Genomic DNA, 12500 nt, shown 5'->3' with positions numbered 1-12500 from the left:
ACGTGTGAGTGTTGCAATTTCATCCATGTGTAAGAAGGAGAAATTGAGGTCATATGACGCTTGATGATGTGATGCAAGTATGATGCAATTAGTCCACAGGTTATGAAATGGCAGGTGTTTGGTCGGCCAGGTGAATGATCATGCCCGGACGTCAATGAGGTTGTCCAATGATTTTGAAGAAAAGCAACATTTGATCAGAATGGCTAGCAGAATACATCAACGGGATTAGTACTCAGAAAGCACAAACCTCTGTAAGGGCAGCTCAATTTCACCCTCTAGTTGTAAGGGCATCTGGAAACCTCAAAGTAATTCCTATACCAATGGTGAATTATCACACAAAAAATTGTAAAAAAAAAAAAATATATAATATATATATATTGGAACTGGTATCACTTATTGTACTTCCTAATTTCACACAGAGCAAACACAGAATGCACAACTGTAAGATATACATAAGAATAGTTTGCTGATTTATGTAAATAGTAGAGTACTTGTATTAATCTCGAAGGAAATTTAGGATGCCAGATTAGTATGATATTAGTATTATTAGTACTAGTTAGTAGTAAAATATTAGTTCTTATTAGTATCATTAGCATGCTGAATGCATGACTTTATTCAATGCGGCTGGAAATGTATGTCCTCTGTATGTCCATCCAAATCCATTATGTTGCTTTATTGTAAAAAAAACAAACAAACAATAACAAAATCAGTTCTGCCAGGGCTCGTGTTAATGCTGTTGATTGACATTGTGACAAATAAGTATTCTGACACTTCGATGCCCCCTTTTTACACGTTAGGCCACATGAGAGTCTTTGCCTTAGCACAAGGCCTAGTTATTCAATCCATTGCTGGTGAGTACACTTGGTGGGGGAAAAAATCATGTGTCTTGCCAAATTAATTGTCAGCCTATGCACCACCTGCCGTTTTTGGAAGATTTGCATGCAATGATTTTGACCTTGCTTCTACCAACAGCTCTGTGACCAAACAACAACGTTATAAATTGTTGATGAAGATCATCTTTTAGGTCACTGATTAACTCCCCCAGACAACAGCAGGAATTACAAGAGCGAAAATACTGTATTAGCCTTTCTTCTAAAACAAGCAGGCAACTGATATAGACATGGCCAGAAAATATTCGTTTCTGCAAACTGTGACCCCTAAAATATTAACGTTCTGTAAAAAATCTATTGTAATTGACCTCATATTTGTCCTTGTCGGTCATTACACTAGCTACTGCAAAAAAATCATTTTCTACAGACCAAGATGTTTGTACTGTAAGTCCTCAGCATATGATTAATATACTCTAACCCTTATTGGGGCATATAATCTGTTCAAACGGCATTTACCATTCAGTTAGACTTTACTTGATGCGGGCGTCACACTCATGCGTATGACATACAGTAACAGTGTCAAAACTGTGTCATGATGTCATCAGGAACAGACTCACAGTGCTGTGTATTGCTGAGGATAGATTTGTAATTGTTGCCAGATTCACAATGCATTTCCTCCTGTTGTGTTGTTAAATATGTGGATTGAGATTGCTTCTATTTGAGCTCCCTCCCCTAATGAATACTGGGCAGTGCAAACAGGCCCAGATTATCGCGCAGGCTGGATATGGCTAAAGCCTAGGGGACCCACCTGCCATGGGGCCCCCGATTGGCCAAAGGGAGGGAATTTTATTTTAGAAATTAGAAATGTTACAAGATGTGATGTTGAAAAATTATGCAGCTGTGTCAAGTAGAGGGTTAAGTATTCTTCATACTCCTTTCCATAGTTGACCTTGTCCTTTAATTTAATTTTGTCACTGAAATTGCCTTCCACTGGGGCCCAGAGCAACCTGTATCTTAGGGGCCCCGGCCCATTTAAATGCAGCCCTCAGTGCAAATGTCTTTGCGAGGATTAATGCAGGGGGCTCTGTCTTGGTCGGTGGTGGTGATGGTGAACTTTTTTTTTCCGTCTCGTGTGCAAAGGAGGCCTGAGCAGAAATTAGCATACAAAAATCAGAATATAAAACATGCACATATCATCTACCCACCACAAGTACTTATCATAACTGAGGGATGGTAATGAGCTGTATAAAATGCTCAATGTAGCAACTCGTTGTGAATATATCCATATTACTGCCCCCCCTCCCAAAAAAAAAGGAAGCCGAGCTGGCTCATTAACCAGCCTTGGAGTCGTGACAGAGTTACCGGTAGGTTAGAGTGTGTGAGACAGGGTGTTTAACTAGAGAGCGGGCTGGTAGATTTAGCTCAGGATCACCTGTCAATAAGTAAGAATCCCACGCCCCTGGAAAGCCTTAGTAGGATATGGTAAATTAGTCCTAACAACTAGACAGTTGAAAACAAGTGGGTCTTGATATTAATTCAAGCTACTTATCTGGCTGAAAGGGTTTTGTGTTAGCAGGTGAAATGGCTGGCTGACAAGGAGAAATATATGACCTTTTGAGAAGAGATCAAGTGCAATGATTTATGTAAATGCCATGCCCATATTTTATGATTCATGGGCAGGTGAATGCAGATATTTGCATCCCATTTTTTTTTTACAGCGATTTAAGTTTCCCATTTCAGAAGGTAAATATATTTTTACGCACCTTTCCATGGGCTTTCGGTTAAGGTGCTGGACCTGCTCCGGAAGAATCACATGTTCAGTTCTCAACACTGAGAGGGGGGGTGGAGGGGTTGAATAACCAGCGACTGGGGTGATGAATTAGAGTGGTTTAGTGAGAAAGAGTTAGGGCCCAATACTGTATTAGGGGGCCACACAGGGAGTTCATGTTTTACATTTTAATAAAATTAAAAAAATAATAATTTTAATACTGTGTACAAGCGTGGTCCTTTTGACGCTGGGTGGCGGTCCACAGAATTTTAACCAGCGTGGACCATCACCCACCACTAAGACTCAGGTACCCTAAACACGGTACCGTATAAGATCACACCCCCTATGTATCTCCATGTACCGTCTCCACACACTGCTCCCTGGAGTGTCTGAAGAGCTGACCCCCTGCCCACACTTGTGGAGACACAAAACAGAAAGTGAATTTCATCTGGTGCACTGAATGAATCAGTTCAAATTATTTCCAAATTTGTTTAATTGCTGTCCTTGGTGCCTTATAAAGAATGTAGCATGGACCTAAAATTGGACTTTCACTTTCTTACTGAATAGTTTGTTGTTTCCACTTCTGCCTTGTGCTTGCAGATTTGCTTCTCTGTGAGTCTAGTCTTTAGGCGTCGCTGATGTGTTTTAAAAATGGGCAACGTACAGTATATCAGACAATGGCTATGTTTTATGAGGCAGGATGTCCACATGTCTGAAAGTGTCCTTGTTTCAGACTCAAAGAAAGAATATAGAGAAGGTAAATGGAAAGTAGGCTAGGTAGGCACACAATACACTGAGACAGACTTCTATTAGAGCGCTTCTTACATCCTCTGTGTGCACTTGCATTTATTAACCGCAAGATGCAAGCATGTGGAGACTAGAGCTAGATGTTTTTATTGCTTTTCTCTGTATATCTTTCGATCAGATGTGCCTGCAAGTGAATAATTTTTAATTGAAGCATTTCCAACTGCCTTTACTGTATTCTATTTTTTCAACTTCTTTGATGACCGCGATCCCTTAAAATATTTCAATATAAAAATAATGTCCTGCATACATTAGTGACTCAAGTAAAATATTGTTGTGAAATTTAAAAAAAAAGCCTTGCTGCATTCTTTTATCAGATATCAGCTGAAATAGCTACAGAGTTCTTTGTAAAAAAAAATGTCAACCTGGTACAGACAAAGATGCCAGTTGATGATTTAAAACAAGCTAAGCAAAAAAGATTGAAAAGATATAGTATATTCTCTCTCTCTCTCTCTCTCTCTCTCTCTCTCTCTCTCTCTCTCTCTCTCTCTCTCTCTCTCTCTCTCTCTCTCTCTCTCTCTCTCTCTCTCTCTCTCTCAGACGCACACACACACACACACACACACACACACACACACACACACACACACACACACACACACACACACACACACACACACAGAAATACACACACACACACACACACACACACACACACACACACACACACACATGCACACACTCCTCCTTGTCTCCTCATACCAATAGGTGCACACACTCCATTTATCAAACCCTCCCATACCCTACATTTTACCACACACACACTCTTGGTTCCTCAATCTCTCTCCTCCAGCCCCTGACTACATCTACACTGTTTCTCTTACACTGCTCATCTTCAGCAAGGCCTTACCTCCCGGTTTCCCAGCAACCGTTGCCAGGCAGCGCGCATTGCTGAAGCATGGGGAACAGAATGGAAACCCCACAAGCGTTTAATTTGAAGGACGTCCTCCGGCTCGACCATACATACACACACACACACGCATGCATTGCCTGCACTGCCATTCGCAGTAAAGCAGCGGTTGGCATGGATGTGTGAGATGGTGCCGTGAACCTCCTGTTGTAATTTATTGCCAATTAAATGAAATACTAAAATGTAACAGTTGCTCCCTCGAATGAACGGAGAATGAGCATGGTGATGGTCTCCTTACATTAGCAGACACATATGTGATCATAAAGACCTCAGCTGTGTCTGCCAGTGGGTCCTAATTAGATCGAAGTGGTTACAAAAAAATCATAGTATAAAGTAGTGTTTCTCAACAGGTGCTCTATAGCCCCGCGGGGGACGTTGGGGAGCCCAAGGGGGGGCGTCGGGAAGGATATAGCCTAGTTGCCATCGAGCGGCATTACTCCATTTTATGTTTTACTAACACTAAGAGGGCCATTGGCAGACTTATGATGAAGTCCAGGGGGCGTTTATTCAAAAAAGGTTGAGAACTGCGGAAAAGAACAATAGCACAAGCCAATAACGAATTCTTTTCCTACTGCCACACAAAGAGAGAAGAATTTCTTTCTGTTTCGTCGTGGTCCATTTACCATGGCACTTCATCTTCAAGCAACATCATGTGCACCTGTCTGTGCTCAGAAGATAGCGGCAGTGGGCCCCGAGACTTGATTGAGTGCAGCGCTTAAGTGTGGGTTTGCTCATTCTGCCTCCCAAGACAAAAAAATATTGCGAATCCTTGCTGCAATGTGTTTCAGAGCGAACATAGACATGTATTCTTGATCGTTTTTGTCTTCTAGGGTTTAACATTGTTTTTTTCTGCTGTTTTGATCGATTGCAGTGATACAGAATTTTTGGTCATAGCCACTTGAAATGTGCATCATGCACAGTAATAATGCAGTGCTAATGGGACACTCAGAGAGTCTGGGACCAAATACACTGTAGAGGATGTTAAATCGACTCTCTAAGTATATGACATGGATTTTTTTTACTGCGTAACAATACCGGATTGAGGCATGATATTTTGTCTGAATCAGTCGTCTGTGCTGATATACTCATGGGCTTTGTGAATGTAGGTCAGTATGGTGTGTGTGTGTGTGTGTGTGTGTGTGTGTGTGTGTGTGTGTGTGTGTGTGTGTGTGTGTGTGTGTGTGTGTGTGTGTGTGTGTGTGTGTGTGTGTGTGTGTGTGTGTGTGTGTGTGTGTGTGTGTGTGTGTGTGTGTGTGTGTGTGTGTGAATGGTCCTTATGCTGTCTTCCTATGTATTTACGGGTATTATGACACTTGTTTCTCAGTTGAAGTGGTTGTGATGACGCATGATTTTCATCCTTTTATTCACAAGAATCGTTGCCCATAATGTGTGCCAGACATCTGCTTACACAACTATGCTGTACAGTAGGCTACCACCATCAATCTGACATACGTATGCTAACCATGAGAGGTGTGATATTGTTCTCAGTGAAATACTAGTGTTGATGTAACTCTTAAAGAGTTGAAATTAACTCAGGTCTAGAAAGCAATCGGACCCACTCATAAATAATGTCAATTCTACTCTTCGGTCAGTGTGACATTTTCAGAGTTAGTTCTACTCAATATTGTGTGAATTTTAGGAGAGTTTAAATGACAATGGCTGACCACCTGCAGAATTTTACACTGACTTTTCACTGAAGACTAATTTGACTCTCCACTGTGTTGTAAATACTTAATCTGGACACACATTTACACTGAAATACTGACATTCAATTTGTTTTGCGTTGGTGGTAGTGACCATGCGTTTAAGCAAGGAAAGGGAGCTTAGCTGAGCTGATGGTGTTTTCATTGGTGCTTATCTCAGGGGCTGCTGGATGGTTTTCACCAACCATAATGTCTGCCCGCTTCCCCTAGTAACCATTTCCAGGAAACCTGTGGGTGAGCTAACCTTGAGATTTTCCCTCTTAGTCCCTAAAAGGATGTGTGAGGGCATGCAATACAGACAAGCTTTCTTCTTGTGATGACTCAACTCTTGTAGAAATAGGAAATTTGCCACCTCAACCAATCCAGTGCTGCCTAGTGCCTACAAATTGATGTCAGAGAATAACAGGGCTAAGCCGCTGGTGCAGGAGAAATAGACTGAGGTGTATAAACTGCCATGGTAACACATTCAGTACATGAATGAATACAATGCAAAAGTGATTAAATCGCAGCCGTGGGCCATTGTAAAACGATTCAATGCCAGCCAAATCAGCGAATCTGCTACACTTAGCAAGAAATATTGAAGGATTTTTCTAATGCTACATGCAGCAAACATATGCCTCAGCTCAGCTAAGCTACCCTTCCTTGCCTAAAAGCTATAAATCCAGTAGCTTATTTACAAAACTGTGGAGAGTCAAATTACTCTTGGAGTGGAGTCAAAAGTGCAGACACACAATATCACTTGGGCTACAGTTGGGAGTATTAGCAGTGTAAACAAAGAAGGGTCTCCCTGGCCGATCACCTAATGTTGCTACTGCCTGCGTCTTCATAGCGGATCCCTCTCATCATCTTGTTAATCTCCTCCCATCAAGTAGGACATGTAGAAGCTTCAGAACCTCAACATCCCGGTTTAGAGACAGCACATACATTTGACACCTGCTATGACTTGCGCCAGTTGATGTTTATTGACATTTGAAATTGTTACAGTCAGGGAAGCTGACAAGGGGGGACAAAGGGGTCAGTTGTCCCGGGCCCAGGAAGAGAGGGGGGCCAGAATTGGGTTTTCATTGCATTTTAATTATTGGATGGGGAGCCCTTTCACATGACTTTGCCCTGGGCCCAGCAAAAGCTGTCAGCGGCCCTGGTTACAGTTGTTGGAACTATTGGTCAGTCCTAATTGTCATTGTAAAGTGACATTGTTGAATATGGAGAAAGACATTTTAAAAAATTGGAGTATATCGCCCAAGCCTACCAATAAGAGGCTACAAGGGTTGTTCTTGCCTTCTGTTTATGTATTGTGTAAATGTTTCATGGCTGTTCATTTCAGTGTATGAAGATGACATTCTATTCTTCAGTTCTGATTGTGATCCTGAATTGATTACTGACTAGGTCAGTGAGCAAATGGTTTGCAAAAGGAGTTTGCCTTTTCAAACAGACTTAAAAAAAAGGCTACAAATGTTGCTCTTGCCTGTGTCTTGTGCCTTGCCAGGATTGCAGGACTGGTCCAGTGCATTAAGATTTTTGTGACTGTAAATTCACCTAAGTCAATATGTGGGAAACTCTTTCATTGCCAAGCCGTACTGTTGTACTGACTGCAAATGTGTATTGTGTAGTCTTCTGTTTCCTGTTAAGTCAGGGTTGAATGGCTGTCTGCTCCAGTGCTTCAAGATATTTCTTGAATTTTGCAATTTATTGTCCACTTCTAATTGTGAATGTGAACCATGATAGGTCAGTACTAGAACACTTTTGTTTAGTTTAACTGCAGGAGTCCGGTCAAAGGCAATTTCAATCTTCTGTGCTAATACCTATAGACTTTTGACAATGAAGTAGGCCTACACTTTGACTTTGATTTTGACTATGGTAGCTTACACTTTAGCCCAGTCTCAGATATGACAAATGTAATTCTAGTTTTGTCTGTTGTTTTGTCAGGGATAAATGTATGTGCTTCAGTATATTAAGACGTTTGTTGACATTTGCCCATGAATAAAGCGTGATTGTGAACCAGTATCGGTCAACATGCAAAAAAGGACCATATCGCCTAGCAGCAGCAAGAGACTGAACAGTTATCACCTGGCTAGCTACCTGGAGGGGGCCTTGGCCAAGTTTTGCATGCAGTGACCCTGTCTGTCTGTTTGTCTGTATGTTCGTCTGCCAAATTCTTCTACCCATTCAGTCTCAAATGTTGGTTATTATCGTTTTATCTCTTCTCTTGTGTTGTGCCAGGGTTGGACGACTAAATCCTCCAGTACATCAAGACGTTAAAGATGCTTCTTGAAATTTCTAATTAAATGTATTGTCCAATCTTGATTAGTAATCTCTTGTCTTGTGTTGTAGGTTCTCTAAATCTGATTGCTCTCGTTCTTCCTGTGTTGTGCCAGGGTTGGACGACTGCCTCCTCCAGTACATCAAGACGTTTGAGCGGGAGCGGATCAACGGGGAGCAGCTGCTGCACATCACCCACCAGGAGCTGGAGGAGCTGGGGGTCACTCGCATCGGCCACCAGGAGCTCATCCTGGAGGCCGTAGACCTACTGTGTGCTCTGGTGAGCGGCGCTGAGTAATGTGTGTGTGTGTGTGTGTGTGTGTGTGTCTGTCTGTCTGTCTGTCTGTCTGTTTGTCTGTCTGTCTGTCTGTCTGTCTGTCTGTCTGTGTCTGTGTCTGTGTGTGCATGTGTCTGTGTGTGTAGTGGCGTGCTCAGACATTTTGGGGGGCAGGTTCTCAAGGTCAGAGTACATTGTGACAGAAAACTTAAAAAAGAAACACATTTTAAAAGGGCATTTTCACAATAGGACAAAGGGGCTCGTGCTTTAGCACCTATCTGTGCACACCTGTTTATACGTGTGTGCGTGCGTGCGTGCGTGCGTGCGTGCGTGCGTGCGTGCGTGCGTGCGTGCGTGCGTGCGTGCGTGCGTGCGTGCGTGCGTGTGTGCATTCAGAGATTACAGTGCTTTCACAGTACAGCAGACTGGTTTGTCCGACTTGTACAATACCAAAAGACCACCCACACATATATCAGAAACTAGAGTTGCCATGGCAGTACTGCATACAATACTTGCATAAACTGGGTACCAATTTCTCTCATCTCCTTGTAGACAAAACTGTAGCAAGTGTGAATCAGTATGAGTGTGCCAAGTAGACCAAACACTGCCAGTTAATAAAGGATGTGCTAATAATAATAAAAAGAAAGGATGTGTTCTATGTATGTATGTATGTATGTATGTATGTATGTATGTATGTATGTATGTATGTATGTATGTATGTATGTATGTATGTATGTATGTATGTATGTATGTATGTATGTATGTATGTATGTATGTATCTATCTATCTATCTATCTATCTATCTATCTATCTATCTATCTATCTATCTATCTATCTATCTATCTATCTATCTATCTATCTATCTATCTATCTATCTATCTATCTATCTATCTATCTATCTTCCTACCTAATCTTACGTATTGTTGTAATTACATATGTCTGTCTGTACTTTGAAATGCATGTTTATTTATTAATCTAACACTGTGCAGTCCGGTTCTCGATTCTGATTGGCTGATAGCTGTGGTCAATCGAGCGTAAACCTACACCTTCCACCTGAAGATTCTATGCGCGTCCAAGTTAGACCAAGCGCATCTACGTGGGTAATGAGAGTATTTTGCAGTTGGGGTAGGAAGTCTGCAAGAAGAGCACATCTTTGCGCCATCTGTGGTTGGGGTATCAGTGTGATTGCATAGACATTTCATTCCTGCGGTGTTACAGTTTTTCTCGATTGGTTTGGCTAATTTCTCAAAACTGAGATGACATTCTCAAAATAACACGGACAAATCCCCAAACCAACTTGCAATTTCCCAAAACAGAATGGCATTTTTCATTGCTTTCATCAGATATCAAATGCTTCGTACATGTCTGAAATGTGTAGTACATCTCTGCAGATCAAGTCAAGTCAAGTCAAGTCAAGTTTATTGTCAATTTCTTTACATGCACTGGTCATACAAAGAATTTGAAATTGCGTTTCTTGCTCTCCCATGCAGACATAGACTAATCTAGGTAAGGACATAGACAGTATAGACATAGACAGTACTCATACATGGACATAGACAGTATGGACGTAGACATTGCTCATACAGACAGTTAAAGTGCAAGACTGGACAACAGAAGACTTGTAGAGAACATACATTAAGAGGAGGTATTTTGTTGTTCTTTTTTCTAAAAGTCCTTTATAGCGTTCTGACATAGTAATAGTAGCATTTGAAGAAATAAATAATTAAAAAAAGGTTTTTTATTAAATACACCAGCAGCAGTATGTGTGTGTGTGTGTTTGTATGTGTTTTTGGGTGCGTGTGTGCGTGTGTGTGTGTGTGTGTGTGTGTGTGTGTGTGTGTGTGTGTGTGTGTGTGTGTGTTTAGTGCAGGTAGAAAGTGCGGTGTGCGTCTGTGTGTGTGTACCTGTGTATGTGTGTGTGTGTGTGTGTGTGTGTGTGTGTCGGTGTGTGAGTATGAGTTGTGTGTCAGTGTGTGTATGTTTGGGTTTTGTGCAGAAAGCGCAGTGTGTCTGTGTGTTGTGTGTGTGTGTGTGTGTGTATGGATGGTATGTGTGGTGTGTGTGTGTGTGTGTGTGTGTGTGTGTGTGTGCATGTGTATGTTTTGAGTTAGTGCAGGTTGAAAGTTTCAGTCACAGATGTAGTAGTGCAGGTGGAATGTTCAGTCGCAGATATGGTGGTGGGGATGAGGGGGGGGAGCGTTGTCAGTGGCCTGGCTGGCTAGAGGCTGACAGTGAAGGGAGAGTGGGTTGAGTGTTCAGTATCTTGATTGCTTGATGCATCGTGCTGCTTGCAAGCCTGGTGGTACGGGAACGGAGGCGCCTGTACCTCTTTCCAGAGGGCAGGAGGCTGAACAGTTTGTGTGCAGGGTGGCTTGTGTCTTTGATGATCATCAGTGCTTTTCGGGTGAGGCGTTGCGGTTGTAAATGTCCTGCAGGGAGGGGAGTGGTACTCCAATGATCTTCTTCGCTGTGTTCACAACACGCTGGAGTGTCTTCCTGTTTTTCTCCGTGCAGCTTCCTCCCCACACTGTGATGCAGCTGGACACGACGCTCTCTATGGTTTCCTCTGTAGAATGTTGTCCATGATGGAGGGTGTAGCACTTGCCTTCTTTAGTTTGCGCAAGAAGTAGAGACGCTGATGGGCCTTCTTCGCCAGTGATGTAGTGTTGGTGGTCCAAGAGAGGTCGTCGCTGATGTGCACTCCAAGGAACTTGGTGCTGCTCACTCTCTCCACAGCATCACCGTCGATGGTCAGTGGTGGCAGTTGTTTTTGGACCCTCTGAAAGTTGACAACAATCTCCTTGGTCTTGTTGACATTCAGCAGGAGGTTGTTGTCTTTGCACCATCTGGCCAGCAGGTCTACTTCTTCTTCTCTGTAGTGGGTCTCATCGCCCTTAGTGATGAGGCCCCCCAGTGTTGTATCATCCGCAAACTTCACTAGATGGTTAGTGCTGTGGGTCGTTGTGCAGTCATGTGTCAGCAGCGTGAACAGCAGGGGGCTGAGAACACAACCTTGCGGAGCCCCCGTGCTCAGGGTCAGGGTGCTTGAGGTGTTATTCCCTACCCGTACTGCTTGTGGTCTCTGTATGTACAAATACCCTTCAGTTGACACATTCAGCATACATTCAGCACATTTTCCAAATAAATTGACCTTGCTTATCTAAACGAATTAGACAATTCTCAGTCTAATGGTTGCCCTCTCCAAAACACGTCGGCATTATTTCATTGTGTAAGTCATCATATGCAAAGTGGTCTACGCAATTCCCAAAACAGTCAAGGACATCATATTTTAAGAATTTCATTACATAGTAAATCCATGACAGTGTTCAACAGGTCAGATGGTATTGTAACTTTACAATTTACAACCGTGTATTCTACAGTTTCCTCTGTTATTTGGCTAATTTCATGACATTTTTTCAAACGACATTCTGTTTTCAACAATTGCTAGTTGCTTTGGCATTTGTCCATGTTATTTTGAGAATGTTATCTCTGTTTTTAGAAATGAGCCAAACCCATGAGAAACCTGTGATATATGGGCATTACTTTCTGTATATGAATTTACAGTAAAGAAAGTTACTGATAAATGTCCTTGGTAAATTATCTGTGTTGTCAAACTTCAATGGTTTCACTCACTTTTTCATTTTTATACATAGTCGAAATCTGTTAGCTGAACGTAGATAAAACACCTAACCATTTTGACTGGCAGTGCTTACACAATGGCAAAGGGACAATGTATTTTGGGGGTACTGATGATATATATGGGGAAGAAATTTAGTTTTGACACATGGGTAAACTGTTTTTGGGGTGATATGAGCGAGTGATGAGGATCCATGTAGTTATGCTGAACCATCCAGTTTATTTTGACAGAAGGACTAAATGAATGCAAATGAGCCAAAGCAATTGAGAAGGATTCATGCCATTTTGATGGTACTGACTATTTATATGTGAG

General features: G+C 42.1%; 1 protein-coding gene across 1 annotated transcript in view; it reads left to right on the top strand.

The window, feature by feature from the left end:
* si:ch211-26b3.4 (connector enhancer of kinase suppressor of ras 2) overlaps nt 1-12500 on the top strand; it is an 87340-nt gene that overhangs the window by 11301 nt on the left and 63539 nt on the right. The window contains exon 2 of the mRNA XM_063203896.1: nt 8391-8554. Within this exon, the coding sequence (XP_063059966.1) occupies nt 8391-8554 (164 nt within the window). The remainder of the gene's footprint in view (nt 1-8390; nt 8555-12500) is intronic.

This window comes from Engraulis encrasicolus, chromosome 7 (genome assembly GCF_034702125.1).
Source record: "Engraulis encrasicolus isolate BLACKSEA-1 chromosome 7, IST_EnEncr_1.0, whole genome shotgun sequence".
Taxonomy (NCBI): domain Eukaryota; kingdom Metazoa; phylum Chordata; class Actinopteri; order Clupeiformes; family Engraulidae; genus Engraulis; species Engraulis encrasicolus.
The sequence above is the reverse complement of the archived record's forward strand: the minus strand, read 5'-3'. Positions and strand labels throughout refer to the sequence as shown.